Source organism: Cyprinodon tularosa, unplaced genomic scaffold, assembly GCF_016077235.1.
Source record: "Cyprinodon tularosa strain WSP-4 unplaced genomic scaffold, ASM1607723v1 ctg1619, whole genome shotgun sequence".
Taxonomy (NCBI): domain Eukaryota; kingdom Metazoa; phylum Chordata; class Actinopteri; order Cyprinodontiformes; family Cyprinodontidae; genus Cyprinodon; species Cyprinodon tularosa.
The window spans coordinates 3,381-29,487 of record NW_024038459.1 but is presented as its reverse complement, the minus strand read 5'-3'; the positions used below and the strand labels follow the sequence as shown (position 1 = coordinate 29,487).

Here is a 26,107-nt window from a genome sequence, read left to right as displayed (position 1 = left end):
ATGTAAAAGCAAATTCAATCAGCCTAATTTATTTTTATACAAGTTATTTGTGCTACTCACATATAGATTTATTTACCCTTAAAGTTTAATCTAAATCCTAAAGAATTAAAGTAAACAAATTAAACTTTAGCATTTAGCATTTAAATAATGACACAGGTCCTTGATTATTTGAAGAAATGCCCAATTATTGTTAAACAAGCATAATCTGTTCATTTGATTTAATTTTTAAAATTTGTCTCATTAAACTTTATTTGTTGTGATATTTGAACCTTATGTCAATCCCCTTTATTACCAATTTAAACAGCTGTGAATTATCTTTAACACATTTAACTCCTGCTTTGTTTTGAAAACAGGTTAGGGGGAAGAATGAGCCACAGAAACTAGAAACTGTCCTTATTTTACGGTTTAACCTTAATTATTCACTCATTTCTATTTTACCAAGACAAAAAAAACTTAATTATCATTTCACAAATGGACAACATATAATAGGTAGAGAGGATCCACAGACACTACAGACAACATATAAGACAAACAAAACACAAACAAATGGCCATAACATAAATGATTAAACGTAATTGTTGCATGCAAACCTTCATGTGTGTCAGGCCCTTTTCTCTCAATGGGGGGGGGCCCTTAGCCCGCCCATCTTTACCGAACCTCCTGTAACTGGTTCAACGGTAAAATGGACGCTTTTCTGTCTATTTATACGCAGGTACTTTAACTGTAAACAGCGAATCAGTTACTATTCTGCTGTAAGCCAACCATTTATAACTTTATGGCAGGTGCTATTTCAGTACTAATTCTGAAAGTTAGGATGTTTTTTTTTTTTTTTTTTTATCATGTTTTAAATGTGCCAAAAAATTATTATTAATATTTCATTCTCTCAGGAAAATATGCCACTTTGATTGAAATCTTTCAGGAATGAATTATTTATTTTTGCAAATCTATAATTTTAGTTAATAAACTCATAGCTTTTATATATTTTGGTTGCATTTTCCAAACCACGTCCCATATATTTGGTTAACTGTAAGGTTTATTTATCTTAAACACTTAAGGGATGAAAATTGTTGATTTCATTGTTTATATGTTTTAATAATATACATGTGTATTCATATTTTTGGAGGAAAGGAAAATCAATTTCTCTTAGTTTTTCATTTAGTGAAATCTAATTCAGATTAAAGTGACACATAACTTTAGATTTTATCCTATTGGATTATATTATTCATTCTTTTTCCTCTTTAAGTTGCTGTTTTGTTTACATTTTTATAAGTCAGAGCAACAATCACCTTTTCTCTGTCTTAGTCAGAACCTCAGACATTCATGGCACAGGGACAAAGCAACATCCCACCAAATCATGAAGAGATGAAGCTAATCTCTCCGAGTGGCTGCTGTGGAAATAGAGAATTTGGTTTGTGACTAAAACCTGTGCACATTTTACTGTGTCAGACCATGTTTGGACCCTTTTCTCTCTCTGGATTTGCCTCAGTTTTCATCTCCAGGTCCGTCCATAACATTATGGAACATGGTGACAGCAGGAAATGAACAAAACCAGACCCGTCCTGTTTTTAAACAACCACAGGCCTGATAATAAACGTTTTGTTTCCCAGTCCTGAAGCCGACATAGGAAAAGACAGTTGCTGCTGATTTTTTTCTTTTAAAAGATAATTTTTGGTTTAGATATTTAAGGTTGGTTCTAATTTGATCAGAAATGATTATACTGACTCTAAAACAATCATGGTTTAGTGAAAGCTAACCAGGCCGTACATTATCACCCTCATTAGACATTTTCCCATAGATAAAGTCATGTCAGTCAGAAAGTCAGTCAGCAGCATTTTCTTCATTGCAAGATGCAGAAAGGAATCTAATAAGAGAAAGTTATCAAGCTTTTCTTGAATAGTTGGAAGTCTATGGAAATGGAAAAGAAAATAAAATAAATAAAATAAAAGAAAAGAAAATATATAATCGATCACTTTACCCTTTACTGATTTCTGCCTCCAGGCGGTTTCAGTCCTGGAGCTCCACCACCTCAGTCAAAAAGGTCAGCCACTTCTCAAACAAAACAAATTATTAAAAAAATAATTTAGCACCGGAGAGAAGGAAAGCCTTATGTTGGTGCACCCCCTCCTTGTTTCCCCACAAAGAAATTCCCCAGTGTCTCTGTCCTCATGGTTTCTGCACACACACACATTGTGGAGCAGGTTGCAGCTCAGGTGAGCTATTAGGGTCAGGGCTTCAGAGCAGATGAAAATCCTTTTGTGTTGCTTTCCCCAGATTTTAACCCATCATTTCCATCCGGTTGCTGTGTCGGTGTGTGTGCGTTGGGGGGTGGGGGGAGATTGATGCTTGAAGCAGGCTGTCTTTCTCCGGCGGGCTGACAGGAGGGGGGGCAACTCCTCCAGGTCTGAATTCCACAAGGAGCGGCTCCGAACAGGGAGTCCATGTTTGAAGGGCAGGGAGTTAAAAAGAAAACAATGATTAGTTTAAGGAAGAGTTTCAATGTTTCAAATAAATAATAATAATAAAAAAAATAAAAATATAAAGTTGTTCATCTTTACAATAAAAAAAAAGAAGAAGCCTTTTCAGGAAAGGAATGTTGTCTCGTCAGTCGCGCCACTTCATCCTTCAGTCACTTTAAGTCACGTTCCCCTCTCGTCACCAACTTTTCTCATCTAATTTTCTTAAATTTGCTTTTATCATCAACCTCATTTTTCTCTATTTAATTTTGTATGTTTTCTTTATTTAATTTTAGGTTAATTCCTCCATTTTACAAGTTTTTTCAGTTTTAAACTTTTAATTTCACCGTATTTTATGCCCTACTTACTTTTTTTTCAGTAATAATTTAATAGTTTTTTATTTTTAGCTATGAGTTATTAACTTCCTGTAAAAATTGAGAGAGTTTTGTTTCTTTAAAAGCACCATTGAAATTAAAATTCATTATTATAACTTAGTATAGTGTAAGTTTAATATGTAATACAGTGTAAACATGTTTAGTATAAGGTTTAAACACTGCCTTTTTTGACTTCTTATTCTTTTTAGCCTCTAACTTCTCATGATATTTGTTTATCTTATCTTCAACATTTTTTCTATTGTAACATTAAAAGAACCTTGTTTTCTTTGCAATTGATCAAAAATTTCTCCTTGGGCAGTTGACAATTCCCTGGAACCTTGCCTTTTGTTCTACTTTCATACTGTAGAACTGCAAAACCTTTCCCATTATCTACAGGTAATTTACCGGTTTCCAATATGCACACCATTCCTCTGGTGCCGACCTGGATAACTGGGGGGGGATCCCACTCTAGATTACCGACGTCTCAGTAAAATTAAATGCCTCATGGTGGCACCTACAACCTTCCTCTCACCCTCAGAGAGAGCCTCACGTTCCTATGCGAGGTCTTTTGGTTCACAGGTGGAACAAAAACCTGAACTGCCTTTCTGCTCCCCAAAAAGGAAAATTATCTGTTATTTCATATGTATAATCTTTAGTATTATACAAATTTTAGTGCATTAAAATTATTAACCTATTAATTAGTTTCTTGCTAGATTATTATTTTAATGGAGAAGAAGAGGACTTTGTTTGAACAAATTTTCCAGTATTTGATTTCTAATTATCTTTAAATCTGTAAACAACCGGAAGGAGACAGGTAAGGCAGGTTTAAGATCTTTTATTAAACAAACCAAAGAATACATGCAGAGTTTGTTCAGGGTGTCTGGAAACAAAGGGAGTGTGAGGCACATTAAAACAGACAGCAAGAGTTAATGGGAGTTTGGTTATGTCCCCTAAAAAGCAGCTGCACCTCGGGGCTTCCCCACCGCTTCTTTTCCTGGGAGCAAGTTACTTACGACTCTTAACTCAAACTGGGTAAAACCATATAAAAAAGGACTATAAAAACAGGAGTAAAAAAGTAACAGAGTTTATTCCAGATCAGATTCTTACAGGACAGAGAAAATGCTTAGAGCTTGCACAGCTGTGGGCTCAAAAAATCACGTCCGTGAGCGTCCGGCAAAGAATGAGCCCCGAACAAGGTCTACTTCTCCTTCTTATAGCTCATGAGTCTATGTGTTGGATCATGTGGATGTTTAGCTGTCCGTATCAGAAACTGACACGCCATCCATGCCCAAGGATCACAGATAGCTCTCCTCTATCAGTCCGGCTCCAAGATGTGCCCATAACCTGTGTATCTTTAAAAGACAAGAAAGCTGTCCTATTTAGATGACCTCCTTACACACAGTGACATCCACAATGTGAAGGAAGGCCATCTACTCTCTATCTGGCTAACAAAGTAACAACGCACATTATGTATAAAAGAATAAACCTAACAGTTGGATGAGAATGACAGCATTAAAAGGGTTACTACGTGAGACGTGAATGATCTACCAGGGGGAGATGGCAGGGCTGTGGAGATCCTTCAGCAAGAGATTCAAGAGCTGTCAGTGGGGAAGGTTGCTGCCAAGCGGGAGGAGGCTGGTCGGTGGAGGGTTGGTGGGAAGTGACGGCTGGGTGTTCCGCTGATTGAGCGCTGGCATGACGACTTGAATCTCTGAGTGGCTGCGGAGCGGACCAGAGGCTGATCGGCTCGGCATAGATCTGCAGGGCTGTCAATTCTCAACCATTGGACGCAAGACTCCCGCATCTCACTGTCTTCACGCGCTCTCACTCCATACCCCCAATTTTTCCACGCTAAGATATGACGGACATTAAAACTCTTTTCTTTATATATAAAAAGAATCAGCTTAAAATGTCATAATGCTAACTCTTGGACTCGTAAGTAGGCACAAGCACGGAGAGAAGCAGATTTAAACTGTTTATTTTCAGGGACATGCAAAGGAGAGCAGAGTATGGAAAGAGCTGCGGGATCTGAGACTGGGAGAGGCACTGGAAGGGAAAACAAGTTTGTAAATGAGGACGGATGGATTATGGAAAGTTGCTTAAAGTGGTTTCATTCAGCTTACAGTGAGTTGGAGTCCATGAAGCCCAGTCTTAGCTGGTTGGAAGTAGATATTTGGGTTTGAGAGTGGAGACACTGGTCTTTAAGGGTGTTTGGAGATGAGGGTGGACAGGTTTGAGCCAGGGGTTCTGAAGGCCTAGTTGGTGAGCCTGAGGAAGGAGAGGGACAGAAGCCTCGGGGGAGGTAGATCCAACAGGAGTCTTTGCCAGAGTGGATCCTGAAGCTGAGAAGTAAAAATCAGGTTTAGACAAAGGAACCAACAGGAAGGGGAACAACAAAATGCTGAAATTTCACAAAGGCTTGTTACCACTCTGAGTACAATAACCATCTGCCGGCTGCTTGAAGGAGCCTGCTCCTCCTTAAAGGCCACCACTGATTGATGTAATGGAACCCAGTTGGGCTTAATTAGCCTGCCACCCTGTGAGAGGAAAGGGAAAAGACACACAGTCACTCCACCCAGCTCTGGAAACCTGACATAGAGACACTACAATATACTAAAGACAGAGGGCGACTAGATTTACCCAACTTCCAAAACTACTATTAGCAAATGATGATGTCACGGGCTCGGGACGCGCAGACATTAAACAAATGTCTTTAATGTTCTCACCACTCTTCTCACTTTCTTCCAGTCTGAGGCGCTTTAACAGAGCTTAACGATAATAAATTCTTAGAATATGAACAAATTAAATCTATAATTAGAAACCAATTTAAGCATATTAATGGTGGTTTACAAATTCCACCCCGATGGGGGAAACAGACCCCGGGGGTCAGACTCACCAGGTACCCCACTATGACCACCCCCCAGAGCTCCAGGACCCAGTGACCCCTGAACCAGCCCCCCTGTTCTACTTACTTTGCAGTGTCCATATAATCTGCAAAACTCCCTGCATAATTATAATAAAGCTATTTCTATGCATAAATCAAGTGTGAAAGTAAAATCTGTTATTTTTGGCATCAAGACAATTATTCTTATTGCCACATCGCCAGGCAGGACACTGTTAAAAAAAAGATAAAACTCTTTAGGTCACAAAGTCCACGGTGTGCCTTTAAAACGGCTGCATGCACAAGTCATCATCAAAGTGTCAATTAATCAATAATTGGCAGCTCGGTGGTGTTTGTTCTCTCCATCAGATTCCTGTCGGCTCACAATTGACACAAACACCATGAACAGAAACCTGAAACTGTCTGAAGACCAGAGGAAGTTCAAAATAGTGAAGAAACTTCAGTCGTATCCTGATCATCCAGACAGATTTGATTGTCATCAGCTGCTGTGTAGAAACGCTCTGAACGGTCGATGTTACTGGGAGTTTGAGTGGGGAGGGGACCTTTATGTGTCAGTGAGTTACAGAAGAATCGGGAGGAGAGGAGACAGGAAAGACTGTTTGTTTGGAGTTAATGATCTGTCATGGAGTCTGCTCTGCTCTGATGTTTATGGTTTTTCTGTCTGTCACGATAACAAGCAAACATTCGTCTGCTACTCCTCCACCATCTCTGTTTCTGACAGAGTCGCAGTGTATGTGGACTGTCCTGCTGGGATTCTGTCCTTCTACAGAGTCTCCTCTGACTCACTGGTCCACCTTTACACCTTCAACACCACATTTACTGAGCCTCTGTATCCTGGGTTTGGCTTTGTTGGCTTCAAACCCAATTCCTCTGTTATTTTGTGCTGAGTTGAGTCCAAATAGTCTCCTGTCCAAAAAAAAAAACATATCGCTTTCTATTTGTCTATCTGTCTGTTTCGCTCAAAAAACACATTTTTTGATTTGTGGTTTTATTATTTTAACTCTTTTGAATAGTATATTGAAATTAAATGTACTTTTTAAATGCCTTTTCAGGAGACTTTAGCAAACGTTGTCCCAATTAGCACAGCAATTTCCACGTTAATGATGCCTTCGAAACTTCTTCTTTTTTCAATCTTTAAAGGAAAAATCTGCTCACCATCAGAAAACAAACTTCTGAAAGTTCTTTAAATCTGAAATGATTCCATCCTGTTCAATAAATGATCAGTGTTTTTAATTCAGAGTCATTTTCATGTGAATGTGCTTTACTGGAGGCATCCATGTTTGTCAAAGAACACTACTGCCACCTACTGGTTAGTGACATTGTCACGGTGCGGTATCGGCTGTTGATCAAGTCCCAGTGCTGTATCTGGTGTTTGTCACAACGCGCTATTATCCAAGTCATCTTGAAAACATTCTTCTTCCAAATGTTGGCTACATATTACGTGTTTTTTCTCTGGCCAGAAGTTCGATGGCAAATCCTCCCTCTTCAAGTTGGCGATCCAACGACCAACCCGTCCGTGGAGGATCAGGAATCAGAAAGGTGGAATAACTCTTTTTTTCACTTTTACCCGATGTATTCCAGCATCCAGCTGCCATGCACGTGGGCATTGTCAGTTTCACTATAGCTCTGGTGAATTTCAATGGTGAAGTCCTCTGGAAATCTTCAATAATTGTTGTTGATTGCAGATGTGTCTAGTAGTTCCCATTGATTTAGCTTGTAAAGCGGGGAGAATGGCGCTAGGCTTACCGCACCGTGACGTCACTGCTGGAAGATGGCAGGAGGGAGGGGCTACTATATTTGGGCTAAAATGGCCGCTCCCAGACTCTGTGATCATGACAAAAGCTATTGTTTTATTTTTTTACTGTTCAAAACTAAATTCATTAAATCACAGCAAACACATTAGTTTTAGGTATGAAGAATGATCCATTGGTTATTCCTTACTGAACAGATTTGTCCTTTAAAGATAAAAGTGGGGATTTTTTTACTTTCTACTATATATCGTTTTCTCTCCTGATGTTTTTCTTTTTGTTCACGAGGCAGATATTAATAAAATCTCCAGTAGTTTTATTCAATCAATGAACATTTTCTTGTTGTGTCGCTTTTTATTTTCAAAAGCTGAATCTTCCTTTTGTATGTTTAATGTAATTCTATTTTATGTGAATTTATGTGTAATAAGAAGGTTTTCTCTGAAAAAGACACATTTACTGCTCATTCTATTCTTTACATCAGTTTAAATTTCTAGATTTAAATAAAACTGATTTTTTTGTTAAGTATATTTCAACGCTGAAACATGTTTGTAATGCTTTACATTGCATGTGATTTTAAGTCGAACATTTTGCAGAATTCATTTTTAGCTCTGTGGTTTCAAGATTTGTACGAAGATCAGCTGCTCTTTGAAAAAAGAAATACAAAATAGTAAATTCTGGTTTTGCCATAGTAGGTAATACTATTTGCAATAATAATTCCTCTAGTAGGATGGGGAAACAGACACTAACCATCTCAGAGAAAGATGTTTTTTTACTTGTATTGTGAGGGTAACTGTGTAAAGGTTTACAATCTCTTAGCTACCACGTTTTGACACTTTGGGTTTGAAATCTAGCTTGTCTTGGTGGGGCTCCCTGTATCTCAGAGAATAGACTTTAAAATGCTTCTGTTAGTCTATAAATCTCTGAATGGCTTAGCACCTAAATACATCACAGACTTGCTATTAGTTTATCAACCCTCCAGACCACTCAGGTCTTCTGGCTCCAGCCTGCTCTGCAGACCTAGAACCAGAACTAAACATGGAGAAGCAGCATTTAGTTCCTATGCTCCACTTATCTGGAACAAACTTCCAGAAAACTGTAAAAGTGCAGAAAGCCTGAGTTCCTTTAAATCAAGACTAAAAACACATTTGTTTAGGATTGCCTTCACTGTTCTGGTTAAACAGTTCAACTGAAACATTATTGATTCAACTTTTATTTTCTTTAGTCCAACTGTTTTTAATATTCGTTTTTGTTACTGCATTTTTTTATTTTATTTATTTTTTATTAAATTTTTTTTCCTACTTGCTTTGATTCTGTTTTATTTTCCTATATTTTAATCATGTAAAGCACTTTGCATTGTCTTTGTACTGAATTGTGCTATACAAATAAATGTGCCTGCCTGCCTGTCATTAGAGCAGCAATGCCACATAGAGGCTGAAAGAAAGTTGACCCCCAGCACTGTTGATATTGGATGCCTTTGACAAAGGATTTCTTCATATAAGGCGGCTCTTCTGTGTTGGGCCATGCATCTGTGGAGAGTTTGTTTGGTTTCTCAAATATAAAGATATTTGGCCTGGGGGTACTGAGTTCCAATTCAGGGGCTGCGTCCTCCAAAGGCCAGATTTGCAGGCCAATTACGTCATGGTGCGGCGCCGAGGTCTGTTTGGTTTGCAAGACTACTCGCTGATGCATCCGTCTTTTTGCCAGTTTTGAAGGAAGAGTGCAATAGATCTTATGTGGCCTTGGATATCCTGTGATCCATTGCGTGTCCAAGCAAGCCGGCTGCTTCGTGCTCAGAGGAAAAAGGTACTTGCTGCCAAAGAGTGGAGAATATTGTTAGTTCAGTTTCTTCTAATACAGGTATGTGAATAGTTCCATCTGAAACTAATGAAAATAGTTGTTTTAATGGTTATTGAGTCAGATATGTGGCAGTAATGTTTGATTTATCTAAAGGTTTTTATCTGTTAATGTGTAAATGGGTTTAGCTGTAATTTAAGGACAGATTCTAATATATCTGCAGGGTGGGGACTACAAATCTGATAGGATTTTAGTATTTTTTGTTGTTGAATATAAGGGATTTTGCAGCCATATCTTTTATACATACAGTACATTGTTTAGATTATATATATATGTATATATATATAATCTAAATATATATATACATATATATATATATATATATATATATATATATATATATATATATATATATATATATATATATATATATATATATATATATATATATATATATATATATTTATATATATATATATATATATATATATATATATATATATATATATATATATATATATATATATATATATATATTATATCATTGCATTTTTTTTTATTTGTTCATGCTCCGGATAGCTGTCACCCTTATTCCACTCTGTATTCTCATGAGTGTAGTCTTTGTTCACTTTACAATAAAAAAAGAAAAAATAAATAAAAAGACAAAACAGTAGTGAAAAGTTTGGTATTCATTATTTTCTTGCTTTGTGTATCAACTCTAACAGTTGCTAACCTGCAGAACGAAAAAAAAAAATTACCTTGTACCAAAATTACCTTGCTTTTTCTAATAGGTGATAGTCGGTCGAAATGCCTGTCAGGTAAACAGGAGATCCTGGGTTTTACTCCCAGCAGTGCTGTTTTGCTTACTTGTGCAACCCTGCTTGCTTTATTTAGTAACCATCAATTCTTTTGGTTTCATTTCCTTTTACTTTTTACCAAAAACACCTCGACTTCTCAAAAGGTGGCATTGCGGATTAGTTGGACTAGTAAACAGGAGCTCCTTGGTTCAACTCACAGCATTACCTTTCTGCTTAGTTGTGCAAACAGCTTTGTTTTATTTACTCCCCATTAAGTGTTTTGTTTTGATATTATTTTACATGTTTTTATTGGTTTGCAAAATTTGCAGTATGCAAAAGGTGGCACTGTGGCTTAGTTGGTCAAAGTGCCTGTCTCATAAACAGGAGATGCTGGGTGCCTGTCTGCTTATTTGTAAAAACTATTTAGTAGCCATCAATTCATTAGTTTTCATTTTCTTTTAGAAGTTTCATCCAATTAGCAAATGTACCAAAACTTATAAACAGGTGGCGCTGCAGCTTAGTGGGTTAAAGTGCCTGTCTAGTAAACACGAGATCCTAGGGCTGGGCGATATAGAAAAAAAGCTTATCGATAAAAAAAAATGCATATTGATCAATATCGATAATTATTGAAAACATTTGAAACCATATTTTATGTGCAGCTCTGCCTGGACTTTTTATAATATTGCTAAATGATTTAATTTTAATAAAAAACACAAACACAGACTTCGAATTAAATCTTTATTTAACCAACTTTTTTAACCATAACAGAATTGTTTTAAAGAAAAATAACTTAAGAGACCTGGGTTATTAAATACTGACAAAGAATAAACTAAAGTGACCAGAAAAGTGACCAAAATAAATATAACAAATAAATAAATGCCCCCCCACCGCCACCGCCGCACCCGTTTCCAGCTTTAACCTGAGTTATTACTTTGAAGTTTCTGGCCCCTCAGCATTTTTCTCTCAATTGTTAGAACTACGTGGGAAACTGCCCAGAACTGAATACATATATATATTTTCCCGAAATTCCCGAAGATTCCTCGGAGGAGAGCCGCGCCGGGGCCTACACAGCTCGTACTCGTGCGGGTGTGAGCGGCTGAGATGATAAAAAAAGTTGGTTGCGTTATCAGACTTCGTTTTCACTGGTTCCCGACACATTTTACAGATGACTGTGGTTTGTTTTTTGTCCGACTTGCCATGACCGAAATACTGCCAAACTGGCGAACTACAAAAACCCTTCTTTGGAACAATTTCCTCCGCCTCTCCTTGCTGCGACATCTTCATGTGCTCTGTGTTGTGGTTTGAGAGGGCGGCGCTTGGTGACGGCGTGCCTGGGTCCGCGATTGTGATTGGTTGGGAGGAAGCAGTGACTAGCATAAACCTACATGCTAGGCTACAATGAGAAGGAAGGAAAACTGCGTTTCTTTTTTATCTAACTTTTATCGACCCTCTTTTTTTCTATTGCGCCACACGTCTATCGATCGATATATATCGTTATTGAATTATCGCCCAGCCCTACGAGATCCTGGGTTAAATTCCCAGCAATGCCTGTCTGCTTATTTGTAGAAACCTATTTTTTTGTATTAAGTAACCATTCATTCTTTTATTTTCATTTTCTTTTACGAGTTTCATCCATTTAGTAGAAGCACCCCCATGTCTAACAACGTGGCACTATACCTTAGTTGGTCAAAGTTCCTGTCAAGATCTCTGGGTTAAATTCCCAGCAGTACCTTGCTGCTTATTTCTACAAACCTCTCTGTTTTATTTAGTAACCATTCATTCTTTTGTCTTCATTTCCTTTTAGAAGTTTCACCCACTTAGCAAAAGTACCGCCATGTCTCAGAACATGGTGCTGTACCTTAATTGGTCAAAGTGCCTGTCTAGTAAACAGGAGATCCTGGATTCAATTCCCAGCAGTTCCTGGCTGCTTATTTGTAGAAACCTGTTTTTTGTATTAAGTAACCATTCATTCTTTTGTTTAACATTTATTTTACAATTTTCATCCACTTAGCAAAAGTACCCCCATATCTCAAAAGGTGACGCTGTACCTTAGCTGGTCAAAGTGCCTATCTAATAAACAGGAGGTCCTGGGTTAAATTCCCTGCAGTACCTTGTCGCTTATTTGTGCAAACCTCTTTGTATTATTTAGTGACAATCAATTTGACGGTTTTCATTTTCTCTTAGGAAATTGATTGAAGATCCAAATGTACCGCAACTTCTCCACAGTTGGCGCTGTAGCTTAGTTGGTCAAAGTGCCTGTCTCGTAAACAGGAGATCCTGGGTTTAACTCCCAGCAGTGCCTTGTTGCCTATTTGTACAAACCTATTTTTTTATTTAGAAACCAATTAATTTGTCTTCATTTTTTTTAAGTTTCATCCACTTAGCAAAAGTACAGCCATATCTCAACAAGTGGCGCTGTACATTAGTTGGTCAATATTCCTGTCTAGTTAACAAGACATCCTGGGTTAAATTCCCTGCAGTACCTTGCTGCTTATTTGTACAAACCTCTCTGTTGTAGTTGATGAAGGTTCGCAGTCATCCAGGTCATAGTCATTCCGTAAAAATTCAAAAAATATCCACTGGACTTGGTTTCCAAGATTTGAAGACATTTTGCCACCTCTCCAGGAAGCTTTCTCAATTCAAATGTCTCGATCCGCAGTGAGTTTGAGTCCTATATATACAAAGCCTTGTTTTGCTTGGAAACATGCAAATGGTAACCGATGAATGGGTCGTTTGGTTCCATCGTTAGCCTGTAATATCTGAAACATGTCTATGATTATGAGGGTCGGTCGTTAAAGGGGGGGGGGGTTGCCATTAAAGGGGGTATTGTCTCCTGTAATACCTGAAACCTGTCTATGATTGTTGAGAGTCGGTCGTTAAGGACTCAAACTCACTGCGGATCCAGACATTTGTGTTTCAAGAAAATCGTCTTGAGTTTTTCAGACACTCCAGCAACATAAGGGATTGTGATGTTTTTGCTTTTAATTTTCTCATCGCTATCTTCTGTTGCGTGTCTTTTGGATTTCCTTGTTGATTTGATAAATGCCCAGTTTGGATATCCACAGTATTGGAGAGCATCTTTCCCTTTTGTTTGAGTAGGGACATGTTTTAGTAGGGAAGCACAAAGAACAGAAACACATCAAAGATGTGTAATAAACCTAAAACACCCCCGCCAATAAACATCTTTAAGCATCAGAAATATAAATTGCCAGCTGGCTGGGAATAGAATTGAACATAAAATCACAACAGTAGTTTTTAGTAACAATCAATTAGTTGGTTTTCATGCTAGGAAATACATTGACTTATAAAAAGTACAGCCACAGCACAACAGGTGGCACTGTAGCTTAGTTGGTTAAAGTTCCTGTCTTGTAAACAGAAGATCCTGGATTCAACTCTCAGCGGTGTCTTGTTGTTTATTTGTACAAAACAGTTTTTGTACTTAGAAAACTAATTAATTTGTCTTCAATTTCTTTTAAAAGTTTCGTCCACTTAGCAAAAGTACGCCCATGTCTCAAAAGATGGCTCCACAGGCAGAGGATGAAGACAGCTTTTCCAGTTAGTCACAGTCAGAGAAACAGGACTACACTGAAAAACAGGCCGAGCTCCAACATCTAGAAACAAAGGTGTTGATGGCAGCAGCACAGCTGATATTTCTCTCCAGGATGGAGTCACAGCCAAACAGGAACAGACCAGATGAAGCTACTATGAGAAAAAGCAGAGAGAGCAGAACGTTAGAGATTGAACTAACAGATTCTGCAGAGTGGGAGAACAGAGAAAAAGAATGATGAAAAAGGGGTCAATGCGCAAAGATTTCAGCGGCTAGTACTGCTAACTCCAAGCAACCTCACTTGACCACGCGTGTATGTGGTGGTGGCCATCTAAGGAAGTTTTATTACTTTTTGTTCTAGCAGGGCCCTGCCCCATTACCAGGCCTCCATGAGCACCATCTGAGGAACCAACCTGTCATCGCTCACTGAAAAAACCCACTAATTCTAGGACCAACCCAGACGATGCAGAAGTCCTGAAGGCCGCTATTAATGCCAGCTGGGCTTGCTTTCAGCCAAACAGCCTGGTTGTCTGTTTGGTGTGAAAACTGAAGTTACACTTCTCCTTTCTGAGTAAAAAATATTTTTTTCTTTCTGAGTTGAGACACAAGCAAAGCTCAATTTAAATAGGTATGCTTGATTCACAAGTTTTTTTGTGTTGGCTTATTTTTATGCTAGGTGTCGTATTCAAATTTCTCTACTGTCTCTGCTTTGGAGCCACTGGGTTTCATGCATTGAAATAACTGTATTGCAGGGTTCTCCACTTTATAATGACTTTTTTAACTTCCAAACGGTTTACAAGGTTTGCTAGTTTAGTTTTAAAGTGCAGCTTTTTGTTATTATTGTAGGGGTGCCAGCCAGGTATCCCTCCCGACTGACAAGTTGGACTTTTTTAATCTATACATTTTTTCAGGGTTGAGTTGTGTTCTCTTTTTTTTAACCAGTCACATAAGGACAATACACTTCAACGTGTAGACTTTTAGGTACAAGAAATTTTTTTTCACCAACAACAGAATATCATGTTTACATTATTGGATTCTGGGGTCTGAATTACACTGCTCAAAATAATAAAGGGAACAAATAAACAACATAATATAACTTCAAATGGAACTGTCCAATTGGTAAGCAACACTGATTAACAATCATTTTCACCTGCTGTTGTGCAAATGTAAAAAAGACAAGCGGAGAAAAATATTGCAGTTAGCAATACTCATGCAATAAAGGCATGGTTCTGCACATGGGGACCACAGATCACTTCTTATGCTGTTTGCCTGATGTTTTGATCACCTTTGAATGTTGGTGTTGCTTTAAGATTAATGGTAGCATGAGACGGATAGCACATCAAGGCACATCGATTGCGAGCTGTGGAAAGAAGGTCTGTTGTGTCTCTCAGAGACTGAAGTCTTCACCAGGAGACAGACCAGGACACCAGGAGATGTGGAGGAGGCCATTGGAGGGCAAAAGCCCAGAAGCAGGACTGCTACGTCCACCTTTGTGCAAGGAGGAACAGTAGAAGCACTGCCAGAGCCCTGCAAAATGACCTGCAGGAGGCCAAAAATTTGCATGTCTCTGCATAAATGATAAAAAACAGACTCCATGAGGATGGTACAAGGGCCTGACATCCAAACATGGGGTTGCGCTCACAGCCCAACACCTTGCAGGACCCTTGGCATTTGCCAGAGAACACCAGGATTTGCAAATTCTCCACCGGCACCCTGTGAACTATACTGATTAACGTCTTAACATCCACCTCATTTTGGGTAATCCTCGCCTATTTTGCATACCCAAATGGAAAAGCAAATAACTTAGGAACTGTAACTGCCCAAATTACATGTGCAATACATTATTTGAAAGCTAACACCTTCTAGTTTCTGAATATATAAATTAAAGTTGGCTGACTCTTTTTTGAAATGCAGTAATAAAGACATTCTTGAGAAAAAGCAGGTTTTATTGTTTTATATTTGTTCTACATCAAATCAACCACCAATGCAAAAAATGTCAGTACTCTAGCTATAACAGTTCCACAGCTGTGGGGTTTGAAACTTTTTGTATCACCTTGAAACTGTGCGCAATGACTCCACCTGCTGATAAAAATTTTACCAGTGGAATTTGATGCATTCTGAGTTATTACCCCCACTTAAGGTCCACCGGATCGCCGGCGATCCGGTGGGTTTTAAGAATTTAAAGTAGGTTCAAACTGAGCACAGTGACAGACATGACAGAGTCTGGACTGAGAAACACAACTCTCCAGCAAAGCGAAAGGTGAAGGAATCTGTTTTTAAATGAAAAACGGCTGGTCCAGCAATGTTGGCAGTGATCCAGGAGCACTGTTCTCCTGACCTGGAAACCGGGATCGATGCCTGGTTTGTAGCGTTCTGTACACCATATTTCGTGGAATTGTCAAGAGCTGTTCTTGGCCGCTGCCATTTGCCTATAAAGTTTCTTCAGAGAGAATGTCTTATGACATGGTATGATATTACTAAACTGCCTAAAATTTAGTTGTATTTCATTTACACTTAAATATTTCACCCTTAGTGAGCATCAGAGACCATGAGACGTGCTTCGTGATATAAAACAGGCAAATAATACAAAAACATTTTGTGAGATTTCTCAGGTGGATTTTAGTCATTTTTTTATTATTCATTATTGAATTCCTCATTGAATTCCTCATTGAATTCCTCTCCTCATAGGAAAAAAAACATGAGGATGAGTCAAAACTGATTTGCAGTAGACCCTTTTGATTTAAAAAAAAATAATTGATAAAGATGTAGCTAAAATACAGGATAGGAGTATCATTAGGAGCAGCGTCAATGATAAATTATTAAAGATACCCATCCCTCGTTTAAAGGTAACCCCAGAATCTGCAGGAAATAAGACTAATGAGCCTTGGTGAGTAAGCATATTCCAGTTGAAATAATTTAATGTTCATCAATTCTTTTAACCCTCAATTTGACTGGTATATCAATTAACTTTGACTTCAAGTCCTAGTTATTATATGTAATGACTCAGAACAGGGGGACCCAGAATCCAGGCAAGACAGACAGTGGAATAACTTAAAAAGAGGTTATTCAAACCAAGGGCTGTGGATCTGTGGTATTAGCGGCTATGGCGTCTAAGGCAGGAACGTCTATAGGAGAGAAACACAGGTTAGGGAACATGATAATCTGAAGGAGGATGATTATGAACCTAGTGTGACAGTTCAGTCCGTGCCCAGACAACGAGGATGATCCAAGCCAGTCTGCTGACAAAACGTAGTGGAGAGAGTTCCAGACACAGGATCCTAGAAGGTTGTAGAACTGGCAGGAGGTCAGATCCGAGCAAAGGAAGGAAGGCAGAATAACCCACAGCGTGAAGAGGCAGATCCAGGTTCTGTCCACAAAAGAATCCAACAGGAGTCCGAAGACAGGTCAGGCAAACAGATCAGACAGGTTCAGGCAAAGCTCAGGAGTCCAGAGGCAGAAACCAGTCAGGATCAGGTAATCAGAAACACAACTAGGTACACTAGAGAACACTTACACAAGGCTTGAGAATAATCTGGCACTAATTGCTGGGAACAAGGAGTTTAAAAAGCAGCCAGAGCAGGTGGAACAGATGAGCAGTGATGAGAAACAGGGCAGAGCTAGACAGGTGAATGAAATGAGCAATTAAGCCAGCCATCAGCACCAAGATCATGACATTATATAGTTGTAATCGCTGGTAAAATTGTAATGCCTCCACAGTAAAAGGCAATTCTAAACACATTGGTATTTAATTCTTACTTAGAAGAACTCAGGCTTTCAGCAGTTTTTCCAGTCTTCTGGGAGTTTCTTCCAGATCAGTGGAGCATAGATGCTGCTTCCTCATGTTTAGTTCTAGTTATGTGTAGACAGAGTAGGCTGGAACTAGAGGACCTAAGTGGTCTGGGAGGTAGATTTGCTGACAACAGTTCTGTTATGGATTGAGGTGCTGATCTATTTAGTGCTTTCTAGACTAACAGAAGGATTTTAATGTATTTTCTCTGAGCTACAGGGAGCCAGTGGAAGGACTTCAGAACCGGACTGATGTGTTTTACTTTCTTAATTCTAGTGAGAATTAGTGAGATTCTGCATTTTATCAGCATTTTAGCAGGACCAGTTTTGGTTTACAGGGCAGCCGTTTGGGAATCTTGCGCAACCTTCGCATTGACACCCCTCAACTGCATCTGATCCCCCTATAGACTGAGTATTCTGTTCTATTTATTTTCATTAAACATTTTGAAACTTCTCACTCTCTGTCTAGCCTTAAACAGGGTCCCTTTGTCCCTTTTCCTGACGATGTCTGTCATGATGGGCTTTAACACAACCCACACCGACTGAAAACCTAACAATGTCACCAGTCACAGGAACTGTTTCTTCGTCACCATGGACACAACACTAACATTCAGCTACACAGATTATAAAAGTCAGGACATGGAAGACAATGTGGATCCAGATAACAACTTCTTCTACAACATTGTTCATAACTACTACTACACAACTGACCTATATGAAGCTTTAGCCACAGCTTAAACCATGCTACTTCAGGTCAAGTCTGGTTCTGATTCAGTCCAGTCCCTCTCTGCCTGAACCCATCCGTCACTACCTCTCCTTTGACAATAACATTTTAAACTTTTAAATGCAAATTAATTTCTCACAACACCAATAACTTCTAAAAGCAACCGAAGCTCTTCAGAAGTCCAGAATGCCGCTATCAAAGCAAGCTGGGGTGGCTTTCAGCAAAACAACAGCCTGGTTGGCTGTTTAGTGTGAAAACTGAAGTTTCACTTCTCTTTTCTGAGTAAAGATAACACTTCAGTTAGAGCTTGAAACACAAGGAAAGCTGAGATTATATTAGTATGTGTGATTCACAAGTTCCTCTTTTTTTGTATTTGCTTGCTAGTGTGACCTGCAAAGGGGGTAACTTTTTAAACAAGTTGCATCAGAACACAGAATAGTCCTAAGTATTTTATTAAACAATTTCTTTAAAACATTTCTTTGTGTAAAGACATGTTTTCAGGTCTCCTACTCGATCGCTGCAAAAGGGATTGTAGGAAATAAGGGCAATTTAAATTATTTAAAAAAATAAGTGAAAAAACAAAATATGTAATGCAAAAGCAAAGAGAATAGTAATTTCAATAATAAGAGAACAGTGGAAAAAATTGTACACATACACATACATGAACACACACCAGCAAGATTTTGACATAGCACTTGGTGCTAGTGTATAAATACAGCCTCATATGCCTCTGTCATTTTGGGGGGAAAAAACTGAGATGTGTGATGATAGTGCTGAACTTACCAAGTGTTTTTTTTTTCCTGTCTGGCAATGTGGCAATAAGAATAATTGTCTTGATGCCAAAAAGAGCCCAACAGATTTTACTTTCACAAGTGTAGCAGTATGGCAATTGCCATATAGTTCCACTTGTTTCATGCATATAAATTGCTTTATTATAATTATGCAGGGAGTTTTACAGTTTATATGGACACTGCAATGTAAATAGAGCAGAAAAACAGAAGAAGAAAAGTAAAAAGAAAAAAAAGAGAAAAGATGAAAGAAAGAAGAGAAAGGAGACAATGATAAAACATTTTCAGTCTGCTTCATCACCTGTAACGAGATGAAAAAAGAACAGCACAACCGAAAGACATGGTACGAGATATACAATAAATCAACACCTTGAAACTATCGCTAAAGTAATATTATTAAGTCTGACATGTACTCTGTGTTACCTGAAGATACGGATGTGGGCTTCCTGTATGGAAGTGAATCTGTAATTGTTTGTGAGGGTGCACTTGTGCATGTAAAGTTTATCCAATGAAAAAATGCTCAATGGTGGTTGTGGAGAGCTGAAGAGGCGCACCCCCCAGAGCACTGAGTCCAGCGCCGGGAGACCCTAAGCCCCAGGCGCCCAAAGGGATCCAAGGCGCGAAGGCACCAAGGAGGGGCCAGCCCCGGAAATCGGACCCCCACCAAGGGAGGAGGAGAGACAGCCCCCAAGAAGCCCCCCAGCCACAGCCATGCCGGCGCCCCGGGGAGCCGCGGAGGCGAGTCCGCGGGCTCCGCCGGCAGCCGGCCACCCTGAAGTAGGGCCGGGCAAAGAACACCGGCCCCCCCACGGCACCGACCGAAACGCCCCGGCCCCACAGAGCGCCGAAACACGCCACAAACCAGCCGCGAGCGCCGCGGAACCCCCCCAAAACGCCCCCCAGGCCAAATGCAAGGCCCCGCCCCACCAAGACAGACGCCAACAGCGCACAACGCAACAAACTGTGCACAGAACTGACCCAAGAGCAGAAAAGCCGCCCGGCGCCCGACCGCCAGAAGAGCAGACCGTAGCCGGCGCGACCACGCCCCCCAGCAGCCCGCGGGCAGCACAGAGCCAGAGTGGAGCGAACAACGCCGCTCCCCCACCGGACGAAGCCAGAGCAGCACAGCCGTGTCTGACGCCTGCACAAGCCCCCAACACGCTGCCGATGCACCTCCGCCGCCCCGGCCCCCCGACGCGCGCCGGCCGGAGCCAGTCCACCCCCCACCCGCCACGCAGCCACACCCGCTGCGATCAGCGAGACCAAAGCAGCTCCAACATGCCTCCAAGCGGGAAAACCCACCCGAAGACCCAATCAGCGCAGCCAGCCCATCCACACCAGCCCCCCAACACCAACCCCAACGGGGCCGCCCCCCGAGAGAGCAGACATGCCAATCCGGAAAAAGAACGCCAAGCAGAAAAGCCCCCCCAATGCGACAGTAGACACCAGACACCGACCTGCCCGCAACTGCTCCCCCCACCGGGAGAAAAAAAAATAAAAGATAAATAAATAAATAAATAAATAAATAAATAAATAATAAATAAATAAATAAATGTTTCTAAATAAATAAATAATAATACATATATATATATATATATATATATATATATATATACACATATACACATATATATACATATATATAAATAAATAAATAGATAAAAGAATAAATAAATAAATAAATTCCCCTAAGCAAGAGGAGAAATGCAAGTGGAAAAACCAGAGCCCAAAACAAAACCCAAGACCCGCACCTCACCATGCAGTGCAGCTCCCCTCCCCCCCGAACCGGTACCACAAGACCAGCATCGGAAAAAAGCACCGCCCAGGAACCGGCATCGAAGCGAAGGCACTGACACCGACAATCCCAGAACAACACCCGGCCCCACCCTGAAGTGAATCCAGTCCCGGGCCCCAGGGATCCGAGGCCCCAGGGGCACCCAACCCCCAAACAGGAGCCCCAGCAAGGCCCCGGCCGGCCGGGGCAGCGGAGAGGCCGCCAGGAATGAGCCGGCAGCCACCCGGGCATCCACCCCCAGACCCCGAGCCCCACCAGTGCACCGGCGAGCCCCGACACCAGACAGCGGAGGGAGAGCAGGACGGGGGGAATGGGCTCCGCAGTTAGTGGAGACTTGAGATGTATTTGGGAGAGGGTGCAGTTGAGACCCCAACCTTAAAAAAAAAAATAAAAAAAACACACTCACAATCTCAATTATGCCATCCCTCCCTAGTGCCCCCATTCACACCACAGAAAAAATAAATAAATAAAAAAAAATAAATAAATATATAAATAATAAAATAAAGTAAATAACTAAATAAATAATAAAAATAAATAAATAAATAAAATAAAAACGCGGACACACATTCACACATAACACTCGCATCCAATAATACCAGTCCCAAAGACCCGGCGGGACCGGTGGTTGGTCCCGGGACTATCGGATGACCCGATAAGTGAACCTAAAATCCGGATGGGGGGGAGGGGAGCGGCGACACCGCCACACCAACCCATCTCATTCCTGCTTCGAGCCCGGCCACCCACCCCGCACACGGACCGGACCACCCCCAGCAAGAGTCCCCACCGGAACCGGGGCCCACCCATCCTGCGCAGGCCACCCAACCAGAACCGCCCCCCCCAAAAAAAAAAAAAAAAAACTACTTCAACCAGGCACTTCATGCCCCTCCTTCCAACCTTCTTATGAAGTGTTTAAGACAACGGTAGGAATTTAAATTGTAATAAATAAATGTCTCCCCCCTCCGGAGGACAAAATGAATCGTTTTCAAGTGTCCTTCTTTCTGTCATAATATAATTCTACCAATGAGCTTCCACACTTTGAAAGGGATCTTCTTCAGCATTCAGACCCTTTCCTCAGTATTGATTAGAAGCACCATTTTTGAGCTAGTACAGCCATGAGTCTTCTTGGAAATTTGGAGATCCTCTATCCATTCTTCCTGCAGATCCTCTCCAGTTCTGTCAGGTTGGATGGTGAGCTTTGGTGGACGGCCATTTTCAGGGCTCTCCAGAGATGCTCCATTGTGTTTAGGTCAGGGCTCTGGCTGGGCCAGTTAAAAATGGTCACAGAGTTGTTCCCAAGTCACTCCTTTGTTATTGTAGCTGTGTGCTTAGGGTCATTGTCTTGTTGGAAGGTGAACCTGTGGCCAATTCTGAGGTCCTCAGCACTCTGGAAGACGTTTTCTTCCAGGGGAAGAAAACCAGGATTCTGTACTTGGCCACATTCATCTTTCCTTTTATTGCAACCAGTTGCCCTGTCCCTGTAGCTGAAGAACACCCCATAGCATGATGCTCCCTCCACCATGTTTCACTGTTGGGATTGTATTGGGCAGGTGATGAGCAGTGCACCTGTTTTTTTCCAGACATACCGCTTTGATTAACGGGAAATAGTTAGATCTTGGTCTTTTTGAGTACAGTATGAAAAAGAGAAATAGCATCTAAAATTATAACGGAAGTTCCCCACAAGGATAGTGTGACACAACATGTGTGTGTGTGTGTTTGTGTGGTCTTGTTTTACCTATAATGTGAGGGAAGTATTTTGAAAAATATTCTACATGCGAGGACTTACAGGTACATATGGGGACATTCAACTGGTCCCTATATGGTACATTTCTGTTATTTGGGTTGGGGTTAGGTTTAGGACTAAGGTGTGAATTCAGTTTGGTTAGGATTAGGTATATCTTGGATATAGTTAGTGTTAGGGTAAGGGTCTGGGTTAGGACATATAAAATGAATGCAAGTCAGGGAAATATCCCCATATGTCATGAAAACAAAGCTGTGTGTGTGGGGTGTGGGTGTGTGGGTATGTGCATGTGTGTGTATATGTGTGTTTGTGGTGGGGGTGTCATATTTGTGTGTGGGTGGTTCTTTTAAAGAAAGCTGAATATTTAAGCAGCAGCCTCTTTGCAGATAACGATCTGCTCGGTCTGAACTTCTTTCTCGAACTGAATATTTTAAGACGACGTCTTATTGGAATAACTGTAAGACTTGATTCCAGTTACTATGTTCTTGAATCAAAATATAGTTTCACTGCAATGATCAATGTTGATTTGCTGTTTTTCTGAATTATTTTTTTGTTTGCAGGATTGCAAGGATGAAGACCAAACTGTTTTTCCTTGGTTCTTTGTGTTTGCTTCTTTGCTGCAATCTGCAGGAGGTAATTTCAGTCGGTTGGCGATATACTGCAAATTCAAACTTTTTGAAAATATCTTTAATGCTTGATTTTAAGGTCAAATTTCTATTTACCGCACTATTTTTCATTCCTATATTTTTGTCTTAAGATTGGTAAACACAAAACAGGTCCATCTATTTTCTAATTTCGCAGGTAGTTTTACTGTTTAATGTGCAATAGTATTTGGTTTTTTTTTACTTTCTACTGTATATTGCCCTGTATAAAATTGCTAGACTGTTGTAATTCTTTACTATCAGGAAGTCCACAAACTGTAGTTAAAAGCCTTCAGCTGATCCAAAATGCTGCAGCCAGAGTTCTGATGAAAATGAAAAAGAGAGATCATATCTCGCCTATCCTGGCTTCTCTTCATTGGCTTCCTGTTAAATCCAGAATAGAATTTAAAATCCTCCTTCTCACATATAAAGCCTTAAATGGCCAAGCTCCATCTGATATCAGAGATCTGATTGTTCCTGATGTTCCTAACAGAGCACTTCGCTCTCAATCTGCAGGTTTACTAGTGGTTCCTAGAATTTCTAAAAGTAGAATGGGAGGCAGATCTTTTAGTTCTCAGGCTCCTCTCCTGTGGAACCAACTACCAGTTTTAGTCCGTGAGGCAGACACCCTGTCTACTTTTAAGGCTAGGCTTAAAACTTTCCTTTTTGATAAAGCTTCTAGTTAGAGTGGCTCAGGTTATCCTGAGCTATCACTATAGTTATGCTGCTATAGGCTTAGACTGATGGAGGACATGGGGACCCCTTTTTCATCATTCTGCTTCATTCTATCTCTATTCTCCCACTCTGCAGAATCTGTTAGTTCAATCTCTAACTGTCTCTCTGACTAACTGGATGTGCTCTCTTCATCCTCTGACATGGGAGCTGGCTCAGAGCTCGTCTGCCTGGCTGTGTGTTTCCTGGACGGGGCCGCCTGTGGAGCTGGTTGACAGTTGCCTTTTGTATCTATGCTTCTTTTTCTATGTCTGCTTCTGTCTCCTTGAACCCCAGTGGGCCTCAGCAGATGGCCGCTCTCACTGAGCCTGGTTCTGCTGGAGGTTTCTTCCTGTTCAAAGGGAGTTTTTCCTCTCCACTGTCGCTACAAGCATGCTTAGTGTGAGGGATTGCTGAAGAGTCAATGAGTCGATGCAATCAGCTGGTTTTCCTTCGATAGAAAACTGAATCAATCTGACTGATCTGGTCGATCTGGATCTATAATGACCTGAGATGACATGTGAATTGGAGCTATAGAAATAAACTGAATTAAATTTCGTTAAGATTGCTGTCAATTACAACTAACAGACGCAGATAAAACTGCTGCATATGAAACTTTATCTACATCCTGATTTGCTTTTCACACTCTATGTTTTTTCTCTACTTCTAGATCTTTGGCCTAGAAGATCAGTCCTTCCCGCTAGACATTGCTGAAGAATCTGTTGATGACATGTACCGTAACTGTGATACCAAGATGGAAAAAAAGGTCAAGGAAGACTATTTTAAAAAAGAATCAAACAATAAACTGTTTAGAGGAGTGTGGAATAAAGCTGAAAATTGTGCCCAAAACAACATGATAAAAAGAGAAAAAGAAGATAAAAAACTAACAGAATATAATATGCAGGCAATTTGTGTTTACACGGCTGGAGGACAGACAAACTTCTACCAGATATTCAATCAAGCAGTTAGGATCATGAGAAGGAACTATAGCTCATCCTTTGAATTTCATTCCCTACATTTCTGGCTGACCAGGGCTATACAGATACTAAATACACCACAATGTAAAACCACATACCGCAGAACCAAAGCTGAGTTCACTGGTAACGTCAACCAAGAGATGCGGTTTGGTGCTTTTACTTCTTCCTCTGAATTAACTAACCTGACACATTTTGGTAAAAATACATGCTTTAAAATTCACACTTGTTATGGTGCTAATTTAAAAGCTTACCCAGTCCTGGGAAATTATGAGAAAGAATGGCTTATTCCTCCATATGAGAAGTTCAAAATAACCAGCAAAGATAAAGCAGATGGACTCAGTGACTGTGACAGTGTTTTTACTTTGAATAGTACTGGTATCCTAAGCAACCTCAACTGCAGTCTAATACGTTCATAATTTTTTTTCTTCAGCTATGCCCAGTGGCGCCTCCAGAAATGTTTCATGGGGGGGGCAAGATGGGGCCATTAAACACCTTGGAGTGGCCACTGAAACTAAAAGCCATGATTTCAGGTTTTGAATGTAGAAATCATAAAGGCTTCAGTAAACACCGACTCATATCTGGCTTTATTGGGTGATTCTTAATGTTACGTCGCTGGCTGTGATGATCATTTAAAATAAACTGATGTAAATTTAAGCCAGTGGCTACTTCAATAGAGGCAGTAAATTTGACTTCAGCCATCTCAAAATGAACTATTAGCTGGAAATACTGTCTAATTGAAACATCTTTTTTTTAACCTGGTAGAGAGATTAACAAGCCGAACTTAATCCACAAAAAGAAATTTGTCAAAATGTTTGGAGGTGTTTGGAGAAACTTATGTAAAAACTTGTATTTAGGTTAAGATGAAATTGTCACTTCTGCTTCAGACAAGACATTGACTGCTTAAAGCTTCTCTTTTAAACCATTTTAACTGCTAAAATGTTTGAAGACTTTAAGGTTATTGCTTCTGCAACAAGAGGGATTTTTACCTGCTGTTTTGCTTATGTGTTAGCATGGATCCTGTACTTTGTTTTGAACGAAGTCAATAAAATGGCACTGGTACAATAACAGAATGATGAGAGAGTCTGTGTGTCTTATATATTCATTTTGTGTTACTAACTAATAATGTTATTTTCTAAGGCTGTTACTACCAACACTGCTGCCATACTGCTAGTAGCACATAACACACTCATTGTAGTATGAAAGGCGTGGGGAAGGAACATATCTTGGTGCACGAGGTTGAGACATTCCAGATAGAGATAGTCCGACTTACCTTGACGCATGGCTCTGGCTCTGGCACCAGTCTCCTTGAGATGGGCTGAACATTCTTTCACA

General features: G+C 40.1%; 2 protein-coding genes and 1 non-coding gene across 3 annotated transcripts; all 3 read left to right on the top strand.

The window, feature by feature from the left end:
• Positions 1-12,296: 12,296 nt before the first annotated feature.
• On the top strand, positions 12,297-12,370 carry trnat-cgu. The gene has a single exon. It is a non-coding gene; the product is annotated as a tRNA-Thr (tRNA).
• Positions 12,371-19,624: 7,254 nt separating this feature from the next.
• Positions 19,625-20,804, top strand: LOC119780545 (basic proline-rich protein-like). Its single transcript, XM_038280611.1, has 2 exons — positions 19,625-20,351; positions 20,677-20,804. The coding sequence occupies exons 1-2, from the start codon at positions 19,625-19,627 to the stop codon at positions 20,802-20,804; spliced, it is 855 nt and encodes a 284-aa protein (XP_038136539.1).
• A 2,031-nt stretch (positions 20,805-22,835) lies between these two features.
• Positions 22,836-25,826, top strand: LOC119780544 (erythroblast NAD(P)(+)--arginine ADP-ribosyltransferase-like). Its single transcript, XM_038280610.1, has 3 exons — positions 22,836-22,903; positions 23,007-23,079; positions 24,469-25,826. The coding sequence occupies exons 2-3, from the start codon at positions 23,017-23,019 to the stop codon at positions 25,189-25,191; spliced, it is 786 nt and encodes a 261-aa protein (XP_038136538.1). The 5' UTR covers positions 22,836-22,903; positions 23,007-23,016; the 3' UTR covers positions 25,192-25,826.
• Positions 25,827-26,107: the final 281 nt, after the last annotated feature.

Bases quoted from the DNA above. Each gene is read 5' to 3' on its own strand.
- LOC119780545 (XM_038280611.1), top strand. From the start codon at position 19,625: ATGCCGGCGCCCCGGGGAGCCGCGGAGGCGAGTCCGCGGGCTCCGCCG. The intron at 20,352-20,676 runs GTAGACACCAGA...CTCACCATGCAG, and splicing joins AAAGCCCCCCCAATGCGACA to TGCAGCTCCCCTCCCCCCCG.
- LOC119780544 (XM_038280610.1), top strand. From the start codon at position 23,017: ATGAAGACCAAACTGTTTTTCCTTGGTTCTTTGTGTTTGCTTCTTTGC. The intron at 23,080-24,468 runs GTAATTTCAGTC...CTCTACTTCTAG, and splicing joins TTTGCTGCAATCTGCAGGAG to ATCTTTGGCCTAGAAGATCA.